The sequence below is a fragment of the Lissotriton vulgaris genome, chromosome 2_1 (assembly GCF_964263255.1).
Source record: "Lissotriton vulgaris chromosome 2_1, aLisVul1.2, whole genome shotgun sequence".
In the NCBI taxonomy this organism is placed as follows: domain Eukaryota; kingdom Metazoa; phylum Chordata; class Amphibia; order Caudata; family Salamandridae; genus Lissotriton; species Lissotriton vulgaris.
The window spans coordinates 536438553-536465221 of record NC_141687.1 but is presented as its reverse complement, the minus strand read 5'-3'; the positions used below and the strand labels follow the sequence as shown (position 1 = coordinate 536465221).

The 26669-nt window shown below is 46.3% G+C and overlaps 1 protein-coding gene across 1 annotated transcript in view; it reads right to left on the bottom strand.

Moving 5' to 3' along the window:
• Positions 1-26669, bottom strand: part of NME9 (NME/NM23 family member 9) — a 703404-nt gene that overhangs the window by 346784 nt on the left and 329951 nt on the right. Inside the window, exons 11-12 of the mRNA XM_086955486.1 lie at positions 5275-5435; positions 3878-4074 (exon numbers count right to left, since the gene is read on the bottom strand). Coding sequence (XP_086811612.1) covers positions 3878-4074; positions 5275-5435 — 358 coding nt within the window. The remainder of the gene's footprint in view (positions 1-3877; positions 4075-5274; positions 5436-26669) is intronic.

Here is a 26669-nt window from a genome sequence, read left to right as displayed (position 1 = left end):
AAATAGCTGTTATACAGACAGAAGTGAAGAATTTCCAAAATAAACACTTTGTCGGCTCTGATGGAGGATTAGCTCAACAAGGCCCATTCCACAGCTTCCAGGCCAGCTTGGTGAGGGATAGATGTATACAATGATTTTACATCTATTGTGCAAAGCAGCATTCTGCTGTCAGCTGTTGTCATCTGGAGTTTCAATAGAAAATCAGTTGTATCTTTAACATATGAAGGCCACTGTTGAACAAAGGGTTGTAAAAACTTGTCTATATAGTCCCCAAGGGGTCACTATTGGTCTCATTGGTGGATTGTTTAAATTCTTATGAATTTTGGGGAGCATATAGTGACGTGGTCTCCTGGGATGTTCCACTGCTAAGAACTGTTTGGTGGTAGATGTAATATGCCCCAATTCAAGAGAATTTTCCAAAATAGTTTGAAGAGTTGTTTTAAGTTCATTAGTAGGATCCTTATCTAGTAGTAAATAGGTTGACGTATCTGAGACATGCTCTTCCTCTTTGTCAATGTAAAATTTCTTGTTCATCACAACAATTTTGGAGTACGTGAGTAAGGAATGCTAACGTTTGATTGGTTGAAGTTTCCACGGTAGAGGTGTAAAGATGGAGGTTACGTTTGAGGAATCAACAGCTTGTTTTGAACACAGCGTGAGTTGAGATGGCAGAGAAGTACGCGAAAGGAGCATTTAAGGTACACGACAAGCCCGGGGGGCTCAGTGTTTCGTAGATCCATTAAGCTTTAGATTAGGCTCACTGAGTTTGTTTTTTGCTTTTTCAGTAGAACCATCAGTTTCAGTAAGGAAAACGGACAGACCAGTGACCTCACCGAGGGTGAGTTTAGTGTGTTTTGAAGTTGAAACCAACTTTTATGAAAGACTCGTTTTTTCGTCACATGTTTTCATGACGCGCAGAATTGTTCATTTCCTTTGTTTTAGAGCAAGATTTAGTGGCACGCCACTACGAGGAGGGTAAGCTCCATCAGTAGTGTTTCAGTCTCAGGGATCATGGAGTAACAGGTGGAGGTTTCTTATCACTTTTAACACAAAATCCTTTAGTTGGAGCACAAGAATGATAAGACAACTAACAGTATATTAATTGGCCCCTTGTTTGCCGGACATTTTTCATTTAACAATATGTCTTATTTGTTCAGATTTCAGGCCCCGGAAGAAGAGCCACTTTAGGCTCGAAATGCATCTGACATTTTTTTGAAAAAGTGCAACATAATGTTTATGTCTGTAAAACCAGTCATGCTTTCCTTCTGTTAATTTTTTCAAAACATCAGTTCTGCTGTTAAATGAGTTCAAAAATGTCAACAGCTAATAATCAAAAATGATTAACACAATGTATTGATTTGTTGAAAACAAAATTGTACAAGTTAAATTTGTTTATTGTTTCGAAAATAGAATTTATAATCAGAGTTGAAGAATAAAACTAAAAGAGTTTTGCAACAGTGCACAGTGGTCGAGTGTGATTTCACTCGAGGTAGGAAGGTTCAGCATCAGGTACGTTTGCACGCATATGAGTAGCTTGAAAAACTTTTTGTCAAAAATATACTATACACAGAGCCCATAGAAAGGTGTGCTTCTCCCTTATATTCCCAATTTCCTCAGACGCCATTCCTTACACCGTTACTGACCCAGAGCTCTGTGGAGATGGAAAGCACTCTTTGATACACAGTATCGAGAGGAAATGTTATATGGTTTGCATAATCCTTTTCCTTTCTAGCAGCGACAGCCAAGTTATGGGACGATTGTAATGTATAATATCGCCGCTGTACATGCTTATTGCTATTCTTTGGATATGATGCTGCTCATTATTCCTCCTCAACCTATTGCTCTGTAATGAAACTATATTTTGCATTCTCAGTAAAAAATATTCAAACAAAAAAAAAACATGGGGCGGGGAGTGAACCGACTGGCCTGTGTGAAATGAAAGGGATGCAGTGGGGCTGAGGTTTAAAATACCAGTAACTTTGATGCGTAAAAGAATGTGGCCAGGAAGAGCCCAGTTGCCCCGAAGTGCGACTAGTTCTTGGGAAGCATACACAAAAAAATTAGCATAGTGCCTGGCCCCTAGCCCCGGGCGGCCGCAGACGGGCGCAGACGGGCTTGCCTTTTGCGCGCCTTCGTCACGTCCGCTGCGCGTGCGCATGAACAGGAAATTAAGTAGGTCAGGGTGGGCATGGGCTGGAGCGCCGACCCACAGGAAGTAAGGCTGAACTCCCCGGAAGCCCTCCGAACAATTGGCACTTAGCTGCGTAGGACCGGGGCTAGGGGTTAAAGCAGGTAAGTGCAAATAAAAGAAATGAGTTTTAAAATGTCAATTCCTCACATGCAAAGTGATAAAAGCAGTCATAAACAGTCGCACGAGCAACTAGCGTCAGCCCTCTGCCACCGGGTACTTCTCGAAAATCTGATGAGGAAAAAATGTTGCCCAGCACATTTAACAAGAATCCTCTTCCCCATTTTGGGCACCACATAGATGGACTGCTGTGATACACAGATTCCTAATAATTAGCCATTTCCAAATTCAACAGCACAAATTGCTATGTAACTTTAGACATTATAGACACGTTTGTAGATCACATTGCACAAATGTAAAAAATGTATTAAAAATTAAAATAACAAAAAATAACCATATAACTGTATACACTAGCAGATACCTATAAAAATCATACTATAAAAACATAAACATAACAGATGCACCTGCATAGACAATTATAAATATGTAAACTGATAATGAATTTTAATAAAACATGACTCATTTCACATCTGACACCACACTACAAACACTACTAGAGGCATGATAACACATTGCATGTCCTAAACAAACACAGACACACAAAACAATAGTAGCTGACATCATTCTCTACAATGTCTCACAGCAGAAGGGGAAGGGTGCAGAGCCCAGGGTGGGCTCTATGCATGTGTCCTCAGTAGTAATTTTCATCTGGTGTATGGATTTCCTCAAGTGTTTCTTTTTAATTTGTAGATGTACACAACATAGGCGGATATCTCCAATGTATTGTACAACTGCATTTGGCAGATTACCACCTACAATATGACTATAAAGTTACTGGTAGTATCGTTACAGTCCTATTTTAAATGGTACTAGGGGGTTAGAAATGTACTCCTATTACGAGGCATTAATCTCTATATAGAGTTGGTGAATTGTATTCAGATGGAGATTTGCGTGCATGCATAGGCGTACATCTACATACATGGAAAATTCTTCCCATGAATTTACCTATTTGTATTGAGCCCAAGGCTATTAAGAAGTGATACTTAATTGAGCAAGTCTTCAAGTTCTAGTGGTTGTCTCTGCAGATTTCATAGCCTTAAGAGGCGACACAACAGAAAATGTTCTCTCTATTGAGGAGGGAAATTGAGCTTCACAATTCACCACAGCACCCCATTCACAAAAACATGACAATAGGTGGAAGCAAAGAGGATTCTCCATGCTACCAGTCAAAGGTTTTGGCTATTTCTAGACTTTGTCATTCAGTAAAAATCTAATGCATTAACCTCTCTGGTGTTGGCTAGTGAAGTGACTGACTGCCCAGAACCCCCTCATTCTCAAAATTGTACAAACACCTCTGCACATTTAGCTTCAGTGCCTTGATGTTTGAACATATCATTAACTGAAACACATTGTGTAGACATATGCAGTCTTTTCAGTCCTCTCAAAATGTTCCCTTTTGTTTTTTAGTATGGCTACTACCTTCATTTCATAGTTAGTCTGAGTACAGATGAAGGCATTTTAATATCTATATACGATGATGCATTGTTCTCTTCACACACTGTTAGCCAAACATGACTGCCCCCCCACCATCCACTCATCCAGTAATTCTACTGTAAGCTGTGATATTACCTTTCCTTTCTTTGAGGATTTCAGGTCTGATTAAAGCTAGTGTCCTCTCTGGATCCGTTGTTCGTGTATTCTGTGTAGCCATGTCTGGTGTTTTGAAGTGGGGGAAAAAGAATGCCAGCTCCCTGCTGGCCTGCTCCCTGTCCTCGCTACCGTGGACGGCATTAAACATTACTTCTGTGCCATATTGGGCCCGGAGGCTGTCGAAAAGAAACATATTAGTCACACTGAGTCAATAATTGTTCCTGTGTGTATTAAAAAGGCATGTTAATTTTGAGCATGTTTAACAGAAGTAGAGGGCCACCACTGATATATATCCGATATGCACAAGATGTGTACACATTTAGGGGCTCATTAGGATCGCGGACGGACTTGCGTCCGTCCGCGACCCCAGAGTAGGAGGGAACCTCCGCATGGCCTGTGGAGTTCCCTCCTGTGAAATTAGGATGTGACCGCCACCCTGGCGGTCACATCCTCTATTTTTACCATTGCGGCGGGTGCGGCTTCAAGCTGCACCTGCTGCAATGGTAAAAATGCATACATTGCATTTGTATGCAGAAAGCGGCAGGCACCGTGCGGTGCCTGCCGATTTCTGCATACAAATGCAGGGGGGTACCATAGGTACCCCCCATGTGCACCCCCCACACCCCTTTCACCCAGGGGGCCCGCAACGGGCCCCTGCAGTGAAGTTCCACATGCTTTTCCACGGCAGAAAACCTGCCGCGGAAAAGCATGTTTTAAACCCCATCCTAATATGGCTGGCGGTGTCTGAGAGACACCGCCACCATATTAGAGCTTTTCAGCCACGGTTGTAAGCCAACCGCGGCGGAAAAGCAGCGGACTGAAACCAGGACCCACCAGCCATCCTAATGTGGCGGTGGGTCTTTGGTGGGTCCGCAGCGGATTTTCCGCATCCTCCGTGCCGGCGGTGGCTTCCGCCGGCCCAGAGGATGCGGAAAATCCGCTATCCTAATGAGCCCCTATGTGTGTACATACATGTCTACATTTTCTTAAAGGAAAATGGGATGCATTTAAAAAAATTGGTAATTTGCGAGTGTTTTGCGACTGCAATTGCTGTCGCAAAATAATCATAAAGAGCTTTGGGGTCGCTATTAGGAAGGGAACGCCCCTTCATAATAACGACTTGCAATTCTTAAATAGCGAGTTGCAGATAAATTACGACTCGATATTTAGGAATTGTACATGGCCCTGTGATATGTTGCATGTACAAATGGGTCGCAAACCCATTTGTGCATGCAAAATAAGGTTGCTTATGCAAAATAAGGTGGCTTGTTAGTGTGCATCATTATTTTAAAATGGCGAAAAATGTTGACTGTTAAAACTATTAAAATCCATAAAATGGAAGTTAATCTAACATAAGCTTTATTTTTTCGTATCACCTCTCAGGTTTCTCCTTTTTCGCAACCTCGACATCAGTTGGGCCGATGAATTCCCTCCAAGCAGGGATGACGTCCTCATCTTCCTCTTTTGATGGCTTGGAAATGATCAGTATATGGCAGGGCCCACTTGCCATAAACTGGACTAGCTCCTCAAACTTTTCCTGCAGGAATAAAAGTTCCACAGTGAATCAAGGCTATCACAGTAAGTCAGAGGTCTTCAAACTGGGGGGCGCCCCCTGGGGGGGCCTTAAGTGATCTCGGGGGGTGGGGGGGGGCGTCAGTCTCTGGCCAAGAGAAGCATCCTGCTTTAGGTGTTAAAAACATGAGCAGCAGTTAGCCACCTTGTAATGGGACATCGCTAACAACTTTTGTAATTTATATGCTGACTGGGAGTATGTGTAAACAAGCATTTGCAATGCAATAGGTCTCGCATTTGCGAGAGTTTAAGCTACTGCCATTGCAAATGACAATGCCTTTTATTTATCTGTTTTGCTAATTAACACATAAATAAAAGGCATTGTCATTTACAATGCTAATAGCTCAAACTCTTGTAAATGTGAGACCTATTCAAAGAAACGGCCGCCATTGCCTCGGGCTGCTCGGAAAGTGAAAGCATGCATGGCATGCTCAATGTTGCAGGAAAGCATGTCGGGCCAGCATAGGAGAATCTCATTTACGAAAATACGCTTATAAACTAAAAAATATGTACTGTGTAACAACTGAAGTAAAAGGGCCAGTCCTCATGGGAGGTTACAAATGAGGACAAAGCAGTATTAAGGAGGGACTAAAGCCTATTAACGAATCAGAAGCCAGCTTTTACGAAGGGCAATGACACAAGCCAATGATAAATATGGGCGGAGAGTGGTTAGGCTTGTATTCCATACTCCAATACAGCATGTAGCAGAGCAGCGCATACGCTGCCCAGGCTCAACCTAAAAGGGGTACCAGAGCTTAACTGCAATGTTTAAATATGAGGAGACATATTTAAACAATGACAATGGAAAACAATTATTTTAAAAAAAATTGAGAGGGGCCCACAGACTGAGGCATACTTAAAAAATACACTCTGTTCAAGTTTGTGGTAAAAACTACCAAATCCATATAGCTGAAGTGTGTGATAGCATCCAACACTCTAGTAAGTTCCTTATTAGGGCTCCCCTCTCTTCCAGCTTCGGTGCGCGCTGTCTGTCCATGGAGCGACAGGCAAAATGAATCACAGATAATGATCAAATAGATGTCATCTGGAGGGAAGAGGATAATTGAAACTGCAGATTTCTTCAAACCGTGCCTTTGGCTTTTATTTACCAACATGAAAAAGAATTGGAAAAGAAAAATAGCAGGATATACATTTAAAGTAGACAATCAATTATACTGATTTACACTTGCAGCATCCGAGGATAAACAAATTTCAGAGATACTAATTCTCCCCCTTGTTTCAAGAGAAAAAGAAAAAAGAAAAGAGAGAAGAAAAAAAAAAAGAAGGGGGGAGAGAAGAACAGAGAGCTAATCAACCCAAACTATACCGTACTATTTCTTGAATTGTTCAGAACAATAGTCTCCAGACTTTCTTGAGTTTACATAACTACGCGAGTCCCTCTTATTTTAGCCAATGCTAGTTCTATGTCATATGCTTCTTTAACCAATCCGCACCATTCCAGAGCAGATGGAGGTACTCGTGAGATCCAGCCTCTGTCGATTGTCAGCCTAGCACATACCAACAGAACATTAATTAGATCCGTCTGACTAGTTGCTATATTCTGCCCACCCATCAATACATCTACTGTTGAAAACACAAACAGCCTCCCAAGTTTCTGAGATATTGTTTGAGTCACCTTCTGCCAAAATTCTGCTAGTGCAGGACAAAAGAAGAGCATGTGTTTCAGATCAGCTGCCTGTAAGTCACTGAAAGAATCATGAGATGACCATTTCGATATCCTTTCAGGTGTGTAGTATAATTGACAAATTGTTTTATATTGCTGCAGCCTCAAGTTAGAAGAGTGTACCGAATTATTGATGCTGGTAAAGGCACATGATATAGTGTTAGCTGAGACTGATGTCCCTATACTGCGACTCCAGCGCTCAGCTAATCTAGCACAATCGTCTTCCTTATAACTACATAGGGTTTTATATTCTATACTAATTGAAGATTTTTTGTTTATTTCATACAGGCATTCCCATATATCAGAATCCGATACATTTATCAATTCCATACTACGTATAAGATAATCTCGGATCTGGTAGTATTTAAATTGCATTTCTGATGATAAATTATATAGAATGTTCAGTCTTTCAAATGTAATAAACCCATTATAGTCATATAAATCCCCTAGGCATTTTATCCCAGGGCTAGCCCATCGCTTTCCCTCGGCATCTTGAAAGATCTCTGGCAAGCCCGGGTTACTCCACAAAGGAAGTTTGCCATGATAGAGCAGTGTATTACATTTAGGCATAATAGCACGTCAAATGTTTACAATATCACGTGCAGTCTTGAATTTGACCCGCTTAAAATAGTTCGGATTGTTGGTTCTGAAAAGAAACATATTGTGATCTTCTCCTAGCATAAATCTGAAAGAAAAGGTATTGCTTGTGGGATTTATTAGACTGCGGAGACGGCCCCTTGATTAAATGGAAGCTTTAGTAGGTCGATAGCTCTGCACGCTTTCTTGTAGCTCCAGATAAGACCACTACAGACTCCATCTAGGCGTTTGAAAAAAGAAGCATTTAGTCGTAAAGGGATAGACCAGAACAAGTATAAGAATTTAGGCCGAATTTTCATTTTGATTATGTTTATACGTCCGCTGATAGTTATAGGCACCTTGTGCCATTTATTGAGTGACTTGGCAGTTTCCTTCAAGAGTTCCTCGTAGCTTAATGCAATAATCTTGCCTATTTTAGCCAATATTCTAATCCCTAGGTAAGTAGCCACGCTGCAGGCTCCAGGTACTGGACCAGAGGATTTACAGTTCAGAAGAACTTGAGTCTTATTAGTGTTAAGTCTGTAGCCCGATATTGCGCCAAATCTCTTTGCCTCCTAAATAAACCCCTTCAGTGCCTCCTTAGCATCAGTCGAGTATACAGCAATATCATCAGCGTATGCTGTGACTTTAAAACTATTCGAACCACATGTTAAAGGCATAATCTGAGATTTGCTTTGCAGAGCCAAAAGAAATGGTTCTATTGACAGTGTAAATAATAACGGCGATAAAGGGCACCCCTGACGGGTGCCACGAGACATTGGAAAGATAGTAAATTGTAGTCCTGCATAAACTAGTTTAGCGGTAGGATGGTGATATAAGGATTTAATCAAATGCAGAAACTTGCCTTTGATGCCAAATGCTATTAATGTGGCCCAGAGAAAGCCCCACCCCACTCGGTCAAAAGCTGTTTCAGCATCCAATAGAATCATACCGAGTGGGGTCGCCTTTGTCTTTGCAACATCAAATGCTGTTACGGCCATGTTCACATGGGCTGTAGTGTCCCTCCCTAAAATAAATCCATGTTGTTGAGGAGACACCAGTTCGGGCATTATCAGAGCATGGCGAGTCGCAAGAATTTTAGCAAATATTTTTGCATCGGTATTTATGAGTGATATGCGTCTATATGACCCACATTCCTCTGGACGTTTATTCTTTTAAAAAAAGAAAACAATCTGAGTGACATTCCAAGAGTTTGGAGCGTTTCCCTCTGCTCTGATAGATCTGATCAGCTGAGTAAAAAAGTGGAAATAGTCCATCCATACAGAGCTTGTATAGTTCTAGAGGAATAGAGTCCTCCCCAGATGCTTTACCCGAAGGCAGAGCAGCTATCGCCAACTTGACTTCCTCGTTCGTATTATCAGACGACAGTAAGTCAGATATGTCGTCGCCCACGCTTTTCATTAAATGGGTCTGTAGGTATTTATTTATGTCAGCCAGTTCCGGTCGAGCCTCCGGCATAGATAGTTTTTGATAGTAATCGGCAAACTGCCCTAATATCTGATGTGGGTGCTCGTACACTGCATTGTTAGGCCCTTTAATCAGCTTTATATGTGTCTTGGCTTTGTTGTCTGCCACCTCAAATGCTAAAAGCTTCCCGATTTTTTTCACCGCTTTCATATTGGGATACCCGGTATTTGCTCAGCTTAGCTGCACTTTTTTCTCTAAATGCCTTTTTAGTGCAGATTTTAAATCAATTAATGCATACCCTAAAGTTTCTGCGTTTGGGAGACCCCTTCATAATGCTTCCGCCTGTTGATTCTCAACCATAAGAATATCTTTAATGATCTTTTCTGTTTCTTTCTTGCGCTCCCCATTCGGTCTCCAAATATACTGTTGGGGGAATCCCCTAATACTAGCCTTGCATGAGTCCCGTACTACAATGGGTGCTGCAGAGTTAGTTTTAATTTCGAGGAATTCTTTCAGGTGTCTCTTAATGCATGCTACTAAAGTTACTTTTGAAAGCAGGAGTAGGAAACGAGAAGGTCCTCGGTCGCCTTCTCTCAGCTGAAATTCTGAATGACAGGAGAATGGGGTTATGGTCAGAAGTGACCCTTGGGCATATCTCCATTTTACTTGAATCTAGAATTTCGTTTGACACCCAAACCATGTCTATCCGGGAGCATAGCTTATGTGCAGCCGAGTAATAAGTATAGCCTGGTATATTCGGGTATAATGCCCGCCAAGCATTACTGATAGCGTGTAGTCGACCAAGCTCTTTAATCACAGTCTGTGTCTTTCTCATCCTCTGAAAAGCGCTTCGCCTAGTAGTATCTATCTCATAGTTCATAATGCAATTAAAATCACCCATCACCACCCTGTCACCCTCCCAGTTTAACAATTCCATATTTAGTCTGTCTAAAACTAGACTATCATCCATATTTGAGCCATATATTACACAGAAGACATATTTACTACCTTCTATTTCCATCTGTGCTGTAGCCCATCTACCACTTTTATCTGTTAATGATTTATCAAGTGTGGCTTTGAGATGTTTATGTTTTAAGATGGCGACCCCTCTAGTTGAAAAATTTTTGATCAGAGCTAACAACTACCTCATATCCCAGCTCTTTTAATAAGCCTTGATCTTTGTAATAGATATGCGTTTCCGATAACAGCACTAGCTGTGGATTATACATCCGCAATTCTTCCGCTACCAATCGTCTGTTTCTGTTGTTCAGCCCTGCAACATTCCAAGCTAAGAACTTCACTAACTCCATCTAATTAAGAATAATACTCCTTTTGCTGCATTCTTATTGATTAATCTTTTGCAGGCCCTAACTTTTGTCCTCTTATTTTGTGATGTTTTCATGTTGGCTTTTGTGTTTTTTTGCCCCCACCATAAACCCTCCCCCTCCCCTGAACTCCCATCCCCAACCCTCCCCCCCATCCTGTTTCTAGAAGGAGGAATCATCCTCTTCTATCAGCTGCCATTCGACCTCCCCCCTGGCTCCCGAGCTGGAACTCTTCTATACTTTGAATAGTCAAAATTAAATTATATATACATAGGAGAGAATACAGAAAAAACATTTACATCTACATCTGACCCGCCCTTCCCTTTGCCATTTCTGCATCATTTTGGTTACATCAAACTTAAAAGAAAAAAAGTAGCTCTGCCCCTTTCTAATAAATTTCAGACGAGCAGGCTACTGTAAAAAGACTTGAGCCCTCATTTCCTTCAATGGGTCGATTAACTGCCTCAGCTGCCATCTCCTGTCCATTGTAGTTTTTCAGAAATCTGATCGGAAGAATATGGAAACTGAATCAACCACTATTGGTGATCTGGGGCCAGCCTTTAGTGAAACCTCTTGTTGCAGCAGAAAGTTGCCGAAGTACAGTAGAAATGGCCTTGGATACTGAGAGTCCTGCCAACGTTGTACAATTGGGAGTCTGTGTGCCCGCTGAATCTGGCAGTCCCAGTCTCAATCTCCTAGATCCGAGAAGGCGTTTTGCATGATCTGAACTTTGTAAGCTCTGGGATCCGCTCCCTCCTGGCCTTCAGGAATTCCAAATAGCTTGAGGTTCTGTCTCCTTTGTCTGTTTTCGAGGTCCTCGAGTTTGGACTGCACATTTCTAAGCTGTTCCTCATGTTGTGCGACAGAGTTAGCAGTTCTAGATGAGATCTCTCCTGTGCAAACTACTCTCTGCTGAAGCTCTGTCAATTCTTCTGTCACAGACCCAACTTTCTCTGTAACCTCCTTTAGTGCTTGCTGGATATTTCCATTATCGGCTCTAACTTGAGCAAAGAGTTCTCACGTTTCTTCCCTCTGCTCTTTCAGAGCTTGCAGGATCATAGAGAGTATATCTGCTTCATTGCCCTGAGTACTGCTGCTCTGAGGGTCTTCTTCTGAGCGAGGTGTATAGGAGAGTGGAGATGCTGAGGACAATACTAAAGGCAGAGAGGGAAGCGGGGAAGGAGAGGAGTCGAGATTGAATGTGAGGGCTGGAGAGATCTCACCACTGCCTTTTTCACTAGATCCACCAGAGCCACCTTGTCTGCCAGGTATCTTTATCAAGTTTGGCATTGTTTCAGGAGACGGGCAGCCCATAGCCTTTGCTACTGCCGCACCTGTACCTGCAACTAAACTGCCAGGCACGCCTTCTGGTCCTCCACTGATGAGTCCCACATCCGAGAGTCTAGCAATCACCTTCTTGATTCCACCTTAAGCCTGCACCCATTTCCTCATTGGGCTATTCTTCAAATCCTCTTTAGCCTGTATTTTCTTTTCTTTTACAATGCCTGTGTTAGATATATTTATAATTTTCTTCAAATCTTTAGCATGTTTGGCTTTAGAATCGTTCTTTAGAGGATCTGCAGCAGCTGTAGTTAGTGTCTTTTTCTTTGCCTCTCTTTGAAGCCGTTATTCCCTTGGTAAGTTTCCCAAATATTGCCCCTGGCCGTAATTAAATTACTAACATCCATACCAGGAAGAGCAGAGCCCTCGAGGTCCTCCTTAGACATGTCAGCGCGCGGTGCCCCTGGGGAGTCATCGGATAATTCATAATTCCTGTCCTTGTCACTGCGCACTTCAATGCTAACATTATCTGAGCCCCTCACTCCATCCGCCCGCTTGGACTCTGTTCCTTTATCCCCTGTCTCTGTCTCCGCCTGCGCTGTACCTCTGGGGGTATTGCCTATATTATCTGAGCTCTGAGCCTCAGTGAAAGAGGACTGCTGCAAGAGATCAGAAGAAATGGGGCTCTGTAGCAAGGAGTCAGTACAATATTGTTGTTTATTAGCAATAGCATTAATTATAGTGTCCGCTAGACGGCCTTCTCCGAGGAGCTGTATAGCAATATCTGAAAGCTCTGGTATTCTATTAGACTGAAGGTATTGGATTACCTGCTTGCCGAGCTTCATATTTGATTTTGAGGCGCACATGGCTCCGGTGTTTTCTGAAGTCTCCAGTCCGCCTGCTAATTCCTCCACAGCTCTCTATCTTTCCCAGCTAGGAGTCTAGCGCGGCCCAGCCCCCACCGCCTGTAGACTCTTGCTTGTGAGCGCTCACCCACTCACCGCTGAATCTGCCGGCTGGCGAGTTGTCCCGCGCCCGCCTCAGGTTGTACTTCTTGTCGGGGTCATGTCTGAAGCAGAAATGATGAATAGATGTTGAGTGGGGCCAAGATGGGAGCCGTGATAGAATTGGAATGGAGAGCACCAAGCGGGAACCCTCGCAGCAAGCAGAGCCGACAATGAACAGCTGATGCGAGTCCGAGGGAAAAACTGCATCGGAGCATCAGAGTCGGACGAGCTTTCCTGTTTCCTTTTCCCCAGGTACGCCAATTTTCTCGATTTCTCTCCACTTGTCTTTTTCTTTAAACAAAAGACATCTTCATCGCATACTCGCTTTTAGACGTTATCGTCAGTATCAGCGGAAAGGTCCAGTACATCGGGAGCCACAGCAGTCTGCTCCTAGAGACGCGTCGATTCGCCATCTTGTCTCCTCCCACCGGAGCTGCCCGATGCCTATGACTTTTCTAAACACCTAAATTGAGGAAACTGCTGCTGTAAATACAGGTACCCGAAAAGGTGTCAGCCTTCTAGATAAACAAGGGTAATCCAGAAGTCGGGTTTGACTTTAAACCCGGATAGGTTAGTGTAGCAAAAATAACTCTGCCTTTAGCAAGCCACATAACATCTGACATCAGCGTCATTCTCCATGTAACTAATGAGGTACAATTGACATAGCTATGATAACACTCTTTCAAGTGGATACTCTTTCTAATCGCATATTCCTAACTATGTCCATCTCTCCTAGTCCAAGTAGACATGGAGTGTCACAGACAGATTGAGGGCATTGACTGCTTGGAAACTCTAGCTTGGAACATTATTAACTCTTAAATGTACAGACTACAGAATGGGGACGGAGGCAAACTGTGAGTAATGTGCGAATGGCTAGAGCATTCAGACACATTATTATCGAATGAAGTCTCCTGTCCTTCTGATAGGTACTTCGAAACATGGACTTTTCACCCTGTGAATCAATATCAAATCAATGCTCCGCACAGAAAGTGGGTCTTAGGAATGGACATAACACTGGGAGGGTCCTATAGGACCACAAAGCAAAATGACTATCCCTGCAATCCAGTCAATTGATACTATAGCTATAAACTGCAAAAGGCGAGGCATAATATCACGAGACAAAATCTCCCTCATATCACACACATGGAACTTGCTAAAGTTAACATCTCTCAAGAACCTCTCTCATCAAAAAAATGTTAAATATTTATTGCTTATGACTACATATTGAGCTTATATATTTTAATTAGGAAACAATAAAAAACAAATATATATATATATATATATATATATATATAAAGCAAACTCCCAACTGCTCTGGACGCAGTTAAAACGGGCGCAGACCTCCAAAGCAATCACTCCAGTTGAAAGATGAGCCAGCACCAAAAAAATATGTTTTCAGCAGTGCATTTATTAAGCAGTAAGTGCAGAGCAAGTGCCCTCCATGACGCGTTTCGCCCCGCGAACGGGGCTTGGTCACATATATATATATCCATACTAATATAATAAAGAGAGAGCCCAAACCTTTAAGGCGGGTAATCTCAGAAACCACAGCACCAATCACAACACCCAATACAGCGTTGGAAAGGGCAGTTGCAGCAGAAGGACATAGGCTATGCAGACGCCCACCATATACATTTAAAAGGTAAAAGAACTGTGCCAGCAAAGTAGTCCCTTGTGGGCATGTCTGCATTATGCTTTGGGCGTGTGCTGTGGGCGTGACAAACGCTGGAGGCGTGTGGTACGTTCTGTCCTTCATGCCATGTCTCATATTGTGTGCTAACCCCACCCTGCTCCCTTTAAATACCCCTGCACCCCATAATCATAACCCACCCTTACTCCTTAAAATACCCCAACACCCTTAAACACTAACCCATCTTAACCCTATAAATATACCCTGTACCCCAAAACCAAACCTATCCCTAAACCCTAAAAATACCCCTGTACCCCAAAACCCAAACCTAGCCCTGAACCCTAAAAATACCCCTGTACCCCAATACCCAAACCTAGCCCTGAACCCTAAAAATACCACTGTACCCCAAAACCCAAACCTACCCCTGAACCCTAAAATACCCCTGTACCCCAAAACCCAAACCTAGCCCTAAACCCTTAAAATACCCCTGTACCTCAAACCCCAAACCTACCCCTGAACCCTAAAAATACCCCTGTACCCCAAAACCCAAACCTAGCCCTGAACCCTGAAAATAACCCTGTACCCCAAAACCCAAACCTACCCCTGAACCCTAAAATACCCCTGCACCCCAAAACCCAAACCTAGCCATGAACCCTAAAAATACCCCTGTACCCCAAAACCCAAACCTAGCCCTGAACCCTTAAAATACCCCTGTACCCCAAAACCCAAACCTACCCCTGAACCCTAAAAATACCTCTATACCCCATAACCCAAACCTAGCCCTAAACCCTAAAAATACCCCTGTACCCCAAAACTCATACCTATCCCTAAAACTACCCCTGTACCCCATAACCCAAAACTATATCTGAACCCTTAAAATACCCAAACACCCCAAAACATATACCTCAGTACCCCAAAATATATACCCCTATACCCATACTTACCTTATCCAAACATTAAAAAAAACATGCTTTTACCATTCATGCATTTACAACGAATTTTGTTGTAAATGTATGCGTGGTAAAAGCATATAAAATTTACTGCCATGCGTTATAATGGCATTGCGGAGTCATGGTACTTTCGTAATGAAAGTATGCGGAGTGATGGAATGCGGAAAGGGAGTTGCTGGAATAATGGGTGTTTACCCTCCCCCGGTAAGTACATTGGTGGCACGGCGGCCCACATCTCCAGCAACATACTCATATTTTTTCACCACCCATTTGAAAAATGCACAGGTCTCTCTCATTGATGGCCAGCACCGACATACACTTTTAGACACACCTCCCGCCACAAGTTCTAGAATTGCGAACTTTAGAGCTGGGGAGCTACGTTCAAATCTCGGCATCAGCTCAACATCCTGTGATTCCAGGCAAATCGTTTTGTCTCCCCTGTGCCTACCACAAATGAATGTGTTCTTCTGTAATGTAAATTGTGCTCATGCCATGTTGTTGAGTTTGCTCTATATAATATTGCAAGGAAAAATAAAGTAGGGAAACTTGAGTTCACACACTACTGAACGCGCACTCTTAAGTGCATCAGCAGTGCACTGTGAATCGGAGCGTTTCACAGGCCTGTCACAGATAAGAAATGTTATCAAAACGAAATCCTACAAAACAATATACTACTGGCCGGCAGCAATTCATACCCGGACAACGTCGGGACGGGCTGCTAGTATATATATATATATATATATATATATATATACAGAACTAAATGGTAATGGGTCCTTCAAATCTCCTTGAGTGTGAATATCTTAGAAGTAGCCATCAGTTCCATCACCACTGATCTTCTCACAGAGGTCATATCCCATGATGGTATGATTCCCACTCTAGGGTGTCAATTCTCACAAGATGTTTTACAAGCAGTATGAATCGCTGTTGTGTTACGCTAGTGATCTGCAGAAACCCATCTCTGGCTAAATCAATTACAATATATTAACAGATATATAAAAACTTGAGATAAGTATAAACCAGGCACACATCTTTGATGTGATGCTCAGAGAGATAAAGCAAAAAGAGGACAAACTTAAAACAATGGAATCCATTACGGTATTCTAGACAAAATTGGGGGGGGGATGAATTCCGAATTACGTGAATAAAAGGCTTCCTTAATGCCAAGAACTATTGAAATTAAGAAAGGATGGGACATGGCTAAGCATCACAAGATTGTGGGGTGCACTTCAGTAGAGCTCTGCTCCTGATTACTAAATCCGCCACTATCTGCCAGATATCCTTAACCCTTTAGACCCAGGATGACTGGCAAGATGCGTAGCATTTGAAATCGTCTGAGCAGGAAGGTGTGAGGAAGAAGAGGTAAAGCCTGAATCTGATTAAGCCAGAGGCAGGCAGCCATAGCTCAGCGTCGGACCTGGAGCCGGATGGGCCAACCTCGAAAGAGACTGAAGTAGGCTGCCTAACTTTGTCCAGTGCTGCTGCAGGTGAATAGGACCCATCACTTGGCAGGTGCCAAGTGGGACCACCTGCATCAAGGAGACAGAACCTAGGGGCAGCATGGCTCCCACGACGGAAGTGCCGGTAGTAGCTCTTATTTACATTCTACCACTGGAGAAGACAGCACAATGGGGAAGTCTTCTTCCCCCTCTCTACCCATGTTCCCTCAGATCGCATAGCTGGGACCCAATGACTTGCATGGTATAATCTGTGCTGCCTACACATGGCCCTCAAAAGGGCGCTAATCCATGGCACCGTAAAAGCTGGTAGGTGAACCCTGGGACAGAGGTGTGGTTGGCCCTTATATTTTAAAGAGGCCTGCCCTGATAAACATCTCTGGGGCCTTCCTGCCCCAATTAGAAGCTAACTTATAAATTGGAGTACCAGAGTGCCTGACTGGTGATTGAACATTGGCAGGAGGGAGGCGTCACCAGTGACTCTCCAGCGGGTTGACTGGAGTGTGCTGAAGACAGCAGTTTAGTGAAAATTAGGCACTAGACTTATGAGATCCAGATCAAATAGCCCCAAAGGACTGTCCTTAAGGTATTGCTTCCTGTGTTGGACTACCCTTGTTGGTAGTCAGAGTGCTGGCTGATTTCTCTCATAGTGTTGGTTTTGAAGACAAGGCTATACAGGGGTTTACCACTACGGGCTAACTAAAGGCTCAAAGGGAGTGGGTATCTTATCACACAAATCCCTACCACTCCAGGTTACCAAAGCACTGCACGACACCATGAGACAATATCTAATGGTTTGGGGCTCAATAGAGGGTTTACTATGGCACCTGTTTGTGTTTATGTTCCACCATTTCCCTCCCCCGACACACTTCAGAATCTCACAGACTTGCTACTGGGTGCACCAACGGGGACAGTATTTACTGGAGGGGCTTTTAATGATCACATAGATGCAGGTATAAACACTAGGGTGGTACAGAAACCACTGCCACTTGGAGATCCATAGTTGTCTCCCAGTGGTCAGATGCATTAGGCCCCTGCAAACTGGTACTGTGGTGTTACAGCGTATACATACTTTTCGAATAGGCAAAAGTCTTACTCCCATCTAGACTTCTTCTTTGTTCCAGCAGCAGATCTGGACAAGGTAGCTGGGGTATGCATACAGAGGCCTCTGTGGAACTAAGGATCATTAGATTTGATAGGGGGTATAGGCCATTAATGTGCCGTGATGGCTCTTTCCCAGAACACATTAGAGATGAAATGTTGGTCTAATTTTACTAATTCCTAGGAAATGTTCACTCAGGGGCAGTGCTCTAGGAGGTCTTCATGGCCACTTTACAAGGTAGGTCAATTCCAGGATAAATGGGAAGAACAAGAAAAGGGTCCTGGAATGGGAGCAATTAGAAAAAGAGATAGACATCTGGAAGTAGTACAATTATCAACAGGCATAAATGAAGCACTACACCAGTGAGACATACTTAGACTTGAATATAAACAAATGGCTACAAATGCCACAAAGAAGACATGGATAGCCTCCTAGCATCACTTTTACGAAGTAGGAGACAAAACAGGTAAGCTACTGCACAAGTTACTACATTAGTTAGTGATAGATTCCTTACCTTAGAATATCCCCAGGTGTCAGACTGAATCAGGAAATTTTTGCGTAGCAATACCCCTCCGCGTCGGTAGGCGTCGTCCGCGGCTCCGAGTCCGTCGTCGGCGTCGTTAGCGCTGGAATGACGTCGTCGGAGTACTTAGACGCCGCCCATGCGCGCTGACGTCAGTTCTGATACACAGCTTTTTCGCGCCAGATACGCAGAGCCATGATAGAACCAACACTGGTGCCATGAAACTAGGGCCCTGAAAGGGGATGACCTTAACCCTAGATATCGGTTCGCAGAACGGGGAGGATGGGTGGGTCGGTAAGGAATCTATCACTAACTAATGTCTCTTACAGATATATCGTTACACAAGTAGTAACTTGTGCATCTGAAAGAGACAAGTTAGTGATAGATTCCTTACCTTAGAATAGATACCCCAGCAATACCAACCCCGGTGGTGGGTCTGCGAACCAATAATCACACCAGAAAGTCCTGGAGGACGGAACTGCCAAAGAAGCCATCCCTCCGGACTTGGCTGTCCAGGCAGTAGTGTCTTGCAAACGTGTGCAGCGAGGCCCACGTAGCTGCCTGGAAAATGTCCTGCAAGGGCACTCCTCGGCCCTGGGCAGTTGTAGTCGCTGTGGCCCGAGTAGAATGAGCCCGCAATCCAGCAGGGGGCTCCTTTTTGGCCATGGAGTAACATGCCTGGATACACAAGATGATCCACCGCGAGATGGTCCTCCTGTGCACCGTCTTTCCCTTCTTAGCGAACACGTAACCAACAAAGAGTTGGTCATCCACCCGGAACTGGCGTGTGCGATCCAGATAGTAAGAGAGCGCACGTTTTGGGTCCAGACGGTGGAGCCTCTCTTCCTCTTTCGAGGGATGCGGAGGCGGAAAGAAGGTGGGCAAGGTAATGGACTGCCCGATGTGGAAGGCCATGACAACCTTGGGCAGGAAAGAGGGTCTCGTCCACAACACAACCTTGTCCGGATGGACAGAGAGGAAAGGAGGTGTAGAAGAAAGAGCCTGGAGCTCACTCACCCTCCTGGCAGATGTAATGGCCACCAGGAAAGCAGTCTTCAAAGTAAGAAGACGGAGAGGACAGTTATGGAGCAGCTCAAAGGGAACACACATTAGGTAAGTAAGTACAAGATTCAAGTCCCACTGGGGCATCACGAAGGGAACAGGAGGGAACATGTGTGTGATGCCCTTCAAAAACCTATTTACAATGGGGGACTTGAATAAGGAAGGCTGATCAGGTAGCCGTAAGAAGGCGGAAAGGGCAGAAAGGTACCCCTTGAGAGTGCCCAGAGCAGAGCCCTGCTGGGCAAGAGAAAGAAGAAAGAGGAGAACCTCAGAAAGGGGTGCAGAGAGTGGGTTCACAGCCTTCGCTGTGCACAATGCCACAAATCTGTTCCACCTGCAGGCATATACCGACTTTGTGGAGGGACGCCTGGCTGCCAGAATGATATCACAGACTTCAGGAGGCAAGTCAAATGGCCTCAACTGCAGCCTCTCAATCTCCAAGCTTGTAGGCGGATACTGGACAGGTTCGGGTGCAGAACCGTCCCCTGCTGCTGCGACAGAAGGTCCTCCCGAAGAAGCAGACGAATCGGGGGATCGACTGACATGCTGAGTAGCTCGGGATACCAGTATCTTCATGCCCAGTCCGGAGCCACAAGAATAACCTGGGCCCGGTCGCGCCTGATCTTTTTCAGCACTCTGGGCAGAAGTGGTATAGGCGGAAAGGCGAACAATAGACCGCAACTCCACTCGCAACGAAAAGCGTCTCCGAGCGAGTGCCACCTTGGAAATTCCAACGTGCAGAACTGATGACATTGCGCGTTCTCTTCTGTGGCGAATAGATCTAACCAAGGCTCTCCCCATTGCTGAAAGAGGCCTTGCGCCACGTCCAAATTCAGACGCCATTCGTGATCCATCATGCACCAACAGCTGAGTTCGTCCGCCCTGGCATTCAGAGAACCTGCCAGGTGTTGAACCACCAGGGTCACGCCCTGATGTTCCAGCCACTGCCAGAGGCGCAGAGCCTCCTGGCATTGGGTCCACGACCCCACCCGCCCTGTTTGTTGCAGTACCACATGGCGGTGGTGTTGTCCGTGAACACCTGCACTACACTCCCCCGGACAGAGGGGAGGAATGCCTTCAGCTCTAGTCGGATCGCCCGCAGCTCCAAAAGGTTGATATGGAGCCGGGACTCCGCTGGAGACCAGAGGCCTCTGATCTCCGCCTCTCCCATGTGGCCTCCCCAGCCCAGGAGGGACGCCTCCGTCACAAATACGTGCTCCGGGTGAGGTAGGGAGAGGGATCTGCCATTGACCTGTTCTATAACATTGTCCATGTATTCCACTTTCCTTAGTTGACCCTCAGGGTCCTACTTGCAATGGGCAGATTTTTGCAACCCCTACAGATACCATTCTAGTAAAATGATCTCAATGAGCCAGAATCACCAGACTTATTAATGGGCAACTCATAATGAGAGGCCTTGTTGTAGTGTTCTCTCCTTCACCGCTTGAAAGGTAGATCACAGCACATTTGTTCCTCTTCGCATCTTGAAGAGCAGAGCACACTTTCATACCACCATACTCTTGTGGAGCATGATACTCCCATACTGCCATGAAAGACTAGAAACTAACATTCTGATTGCATTTCCTAACAGCTCTACATCCACTCACCGTCCTCTGTCCTCTCCAGCAGAGTATAGGGGCCTTATTTAGAATTTGGCAGATGTGAAACTCTGTTACAAATATGGCAGACATCTGTCCGCCGTATTAAATGTGCAGCATTGACTATGGTACTTGTAATACGACAAATGAAATAGCCTTGAATTTACGGAAATGGCTTTATTTGCATGATCACCTCCATTTTTTGACTGATACTGCTGTTTTTAGGTCTCGCTCTCGAGACCTATTGTCGCCGAGTTCGCTCTCAAGGGAGACAGACTGGTGCACGAGCCGCCTGGGGTCTGTGGACGCGCTTACGCTATAAACGGCGCGCGCACACACAGCGTACTTAGGCCGGCCGAAGGCACACACACGCGCGCGCACACATACACATACATACACACACACCCCCGCACGCACGTGCACACACACACACACACACACACACATACAGAGACCCCCCCCCACTCCACTCACCGCATCGGCGGCGCCACTCCGGACTGCTGCAGCCTCCGCGGCGGCTCTCCCTCGGGCATTTTAGCCGCGGGCTTCAGAACATGGAAGTCCCGCCCCACAACAGCATGACGTTCCCGAACTTCCGGTACATCTCATCGCAGCTTGTTCTTAGCCGGCTCACACGTGTAGTTTTGCTTTACTCGTTTTAAAAGCAACATTCTGGCACCGCACGCAGATAAAAAAAAAGCGTTAAAATCAGGTTGTGTGAGCTTTAAGTCACACTAAAAATGGGGCAAGTACACGCTTTCTGTATACACCGCACTTCCTGTTGTGCCCGGGATGACGCAGGTGCCTTTGCTGGGGAGTTGGACGTGTGTCTGTCCCTGTTTAGGGCGTCTGTGCTCGCACTCCTGCCCTCTCTGAGCTCACGGTGTTGGATTAAGCCCTGATCTCTTGACTGGGTGAGAGTATTCTGCTTAATTCAGAAACTCTGTCCATCACCACCCCCTGTTGTTTAATTATTCTCTCTGAGCTCACAGCATGCCGTTGCACAATCCCTGCCCACACACAACCTTGGCTGCCGCCTCTGTGTGTACAGGTGAGCTCTGGGAGTGAACCTGCCAGAAGATGAAATCATGAAACCCGGGCCTCCCAGTGCCCCGTCTGAGGGCGGGGCCCCAGGTGACGTCACTAACCTGCAAGAAGAGACAGGATAGGAGCAGCAGCCCGGAGCCAGCAGCACGCAGCCTGGCTCGGGAGACGCAGCCAGCTGCAGGAGAGCAGGGGGAAAGCGGAACGCTCACCTGCCAGGGCCGCCCGGATAACCACAGCCCAGGAGCACCGGCAGAGGTGAGAGCGCAGGTCCGGGCATTGGGGCCACACGGACGGAGGATCGTAGGTACTGCCGAAAGGGGCGCAGGCACAAGCTGATTCCCGAGGCTCACGCTGCGGCCTCCGCTCTCAGCCGGGCCCGGTACTCCCCCGCCCCCTCCTCTCTGCTGTCAGGCAGACTGCCCACCGGTTCCCGGAGGCACAATGTACGGCTGAGTGCACCTCCCCTGTGCGGCGGTCTCCACGCTGGACGCCATGGAGAGGGGGAGGCGGCCACTGTCTACAATTATTAGCCATAGCAGATAATCCTCCCCCAATCCTGGGATCTGTCGTGAGAAGGGAGGTTTGTCCAGGTCCAGGCACACAGCACAGGAATGATGTATCATTCTTCGTATATTTCCATTTGATGTGATCCTGGCCCAGAGTCTGCTTTGGATAACTGACTGCAGTGATACGTTTTGTGCATTTTCTTCATAAGCGCATGGGATTTGAAGGATCTCTGTACTCTTTGCTCATTCGCGGTGTGTTAGGGTCCCTCTCTTTGCAGTTCCAGGTGTTTCAGTGTTGTATAATAAATACATATAATATACGTAGCTCGTGAATGTTTACGCATTACGTTTCTGAGCGGTTGTATATATCCCACAGCTTTTATGCCAAGGTCTCTCGTATAATTTTCTCCCCTCGTGACATGGGAGTGCCGGTGGGCTCATGCCCAATTGCTCTCTTCGGAATATAAATTAACTTGCTTTTTCTGTGGCCTTTCTTTGGATTGAGAGCGCATGTGTATTTCGCCTTGTTTAAACTTTGCAGTTGCTGTACGAGTACAGAAGCCAGTATTGTCTTAAGTAGTTAACAAACTCCAACAACTTTGGATAACTTTGAGGGCCAATGTTTACTTTTGGCCACTGTTAGAATCAAGGCGGAGTTCCTCTGTGTACAGCGGCTTCACGGATTATTAGGAAACATTCTAATGCTTCGGGAGCCGGGAGGCTCATGCCTGCAGTTGTGGATTTGGGGGAGTAGTTGGGAGAGACAGTGTGCTATCGGGGCTGTGATTGCTGGGGAAGGTGTTTTCAACGCCTCTCAAGTGTCAAGGAGCGCTGAGTACATTTGGTGAAGAGAAGGCACAGAGCTCCTCCTGGAGGTGCTGTAGTTATTACATAGAGGACTAGTAGCAGTTAGTAGCATTTGTCCCCTCAGTGTCCTCCACATACGCAGACGCGTTCCTAAGCCTTACTAAGGAGCGAATGCTTAGTTGGCGCTCGGTGAAATGAGTCACCGAAGCAAGACAGGGTGTGATCTTGTTCAGTTTGTCTACGATGAGGTCTTTTACTCAAGCCTTTTGCTTTCAAAGATGCTTGTGATTCATGGATGTGGGGGCGCCGAACGATTTACAGAGAAACGCTCTTTTTTTTCGCAAGCTACACACCGCCCTTGCTGTCTGGCGTTAATTGTGTTGCTGAGGATTTAGCGATGCATCAGAAAGCCCAGCACGTCTGAGTAAGAGTCAGCCACACCCAGCTTTGTAAGACCAAGAGGAAAAGGTCTCACGTCACTGCTAGCTTTGCAGGCCCCAGGGGGTGGGTGCCCCTGGATCTCGCTGCCACGACACAGCGCGGGAAGCCAGGCCCAAAGCCTTTGATACAGAGTCTGCGAGTGGCGTGTGCCTTCTTTTCTTCTATTTGTGTGTGTGTGATTAGAGGTGGTGCGCCTGGTGCAGGGCAGATTATCTCTTAGGGAAATCTCACCACAAAGCTCTGCCCCCCCACCTCCCCCTTCACACATTGACATTTTATACACAGATTGGCAGGTCTAAGATCTGTATGAATTGTGCCATTAGTAGGAGACGAGGCAAACAGTGTGATTGTGTTTCCTAGACCTCACAGGTATTCAGAGGGTAGGAGGCTTCTGAGTTTCTAAAAGCACTTTGCACTTCAGGAGGTATAGCCCACACAAGAACAGTCACCCCCCTTGAAAATCATCCTTCATGTGCTGAATCGCGACTCTCCAGTTCAGGCGAGTGCGCTCTCTAGGGCCAAAGCATGATTAATTGTTGGCAAACTGGCCTGACCCCTACCTAGGTTAGTGACCTCTCGGTGACAAAGAGCCATGCCTGGTGGACTACCAGATCCTGTACACCTGTACTGGCAAACATTCAGTTCATAGTGGGCACTTCACACACACACACTGCACTCTCTCACACACACTGTACACACTGCACCCTCACACACACTGCACCCTCTCACACACGCACTGCACCTTCACACACACTGCACCCTCTCACACACACACACACACTGCACACACTGCCCTGACACATACTGCATACACTGCACCCTCACACACACTGCACCCTCACACACACTGCACCCTAACACACACTGCACCCTCACACACCCTGCACCCTCACACACATTGTACTCACTGCACCCTCACACACACTGCACCCTCACACACTCTGCACACCCTCACACTCTGCGCACCCTCACACTCTGCGCACCCTCACACTCTGCGCACCCTCACACTCTGCGCACCCTCACACTCTGCCTGCCCTCACACTCTGCCCACCCTGCGCACCCTCACAACCTTCACACCCTGCGCACCCTCACACTCTGCACACTCTCACACTCTGCACCCTCACACACTCTGCAATGGAACATACACTCCAAATACCACTCAGTGCAAAATAATTACACTCCACATAATTACACTGCAATCAATGCAACATACACTCCAAATACCACTCAGTGCCACATAATTACACTCCACACAATTACACTGCACTCAATGCAAAATACACTCCAAATACCACTCAGTGCCACATAAATACACGGCACATAATTACACTGCACTCAATTCAACATACACTCCAAATCCCACTCAGTGCCACATAATTACAGGCCACATAATTACACTGCACTCAAAGCCACATACACACCAAATAAAACTCAGTGCCACATAATTACATGCCACATAATTACACTGCACTCAATGCAACATACACTCCAAATCCCACTCAGTGCCACATAATTACACGCCACATAATTACACAGCACACAATACAACATACACTCCAAATACCACTCAGTGCCACATAATTACTGTTAGACGGGGACCCGGAGGGTCGGCCGAGGACAGGGGGAGAGGCCTCCGGTGAGGGCCGTCTCCAGCGATCGTACAGACAAGTAACTTCCCCCCCACAGATGGACACCACATAAGGATGAGGTCAACACTCTTTATATACGATTCTTAAAGCAGGGGTATCAACGGTACAGTGAGGTCGGGACATGAGGGTCCTCTCAATTCTAGTCTCTGAGGGGGAAAAGGGTAGCGGGACAGTCTTGGTACCGGTCTGGTACGGGGGTGGCAAGATGGGTAGCTCACAATCCTCGAGCTTGGAGTTCTGGAAGGTCGGGCCGCGGCAGCGCCAGCAGGCTAGGATGATAAGTCTCTTTTGATAAGGGCCGCGGCAGCGCCAGCAGGCAGAGGCGATGGTTCACACAAGGATGGGCTGCGGCAGCGCCAGCAGGTCCCGACGAAGGTGTAGGTTGTAGAGGGCCGCGGTAGCGCCAGCAGGCAGGAACAATGGTTCACGAGGATGGGCCGCGGCAGCGCCAGCAGGTCCCGACGAAGGTGTAGGTTGCAGAGGGCCACGGCAGCGCCAGCAGGCAGGATCGATGATTCACAAGGCAGGGCTGCGGCAGCGCCAGCAGTCCGTCAAGGATGAGTTCTTCAAGGTGTCTCTCGACTCCAGGATACAACTGCCTTCCTGCTCTGGAGCTGCCCCAGTTATAGGTCTGGTCTCCTTTGATGTCCAGACCCTCGGGAGGTCCGGGATGAGGGAGTCCAGACACCCAGCAGGGGGGTGGAGCCAGCGCCCGGGGAGGCCGGGGGCGATCGGCACCTGGCGGGGGAGAGCCATCGACACTCTATTCTCCCCTTGACTTGCCAAGTGGTCTCTTCACCTCCTGGGTGGATGGTGGTGCCTCGATGTCGGGGCCTGGCCAGGCCCAGGGTTGGGGTCGAGCTGAGGCCATGCGGCCTCGTGGTGCAGTGTCCAAGATGGCGGCAGGGCCGGGGCATTGCTGCTGAAGGTGGCCGGGCCGGCCGATGTCGTGGTGTTCGGGAGCAGGCGTCCCGTTGGGGACGGGTTGCGGGTTGCTTCTGTGGGTTGTCGGGGTGGTTCTTCTGGTGACACCGGGAGAGCCGGTGTTCGGGTCTTCCTATGCGGGGAGGGAGCGGCCCGTGCACGAGGCCTGTCCAACAATTACACGCCACATAATTACACTGCA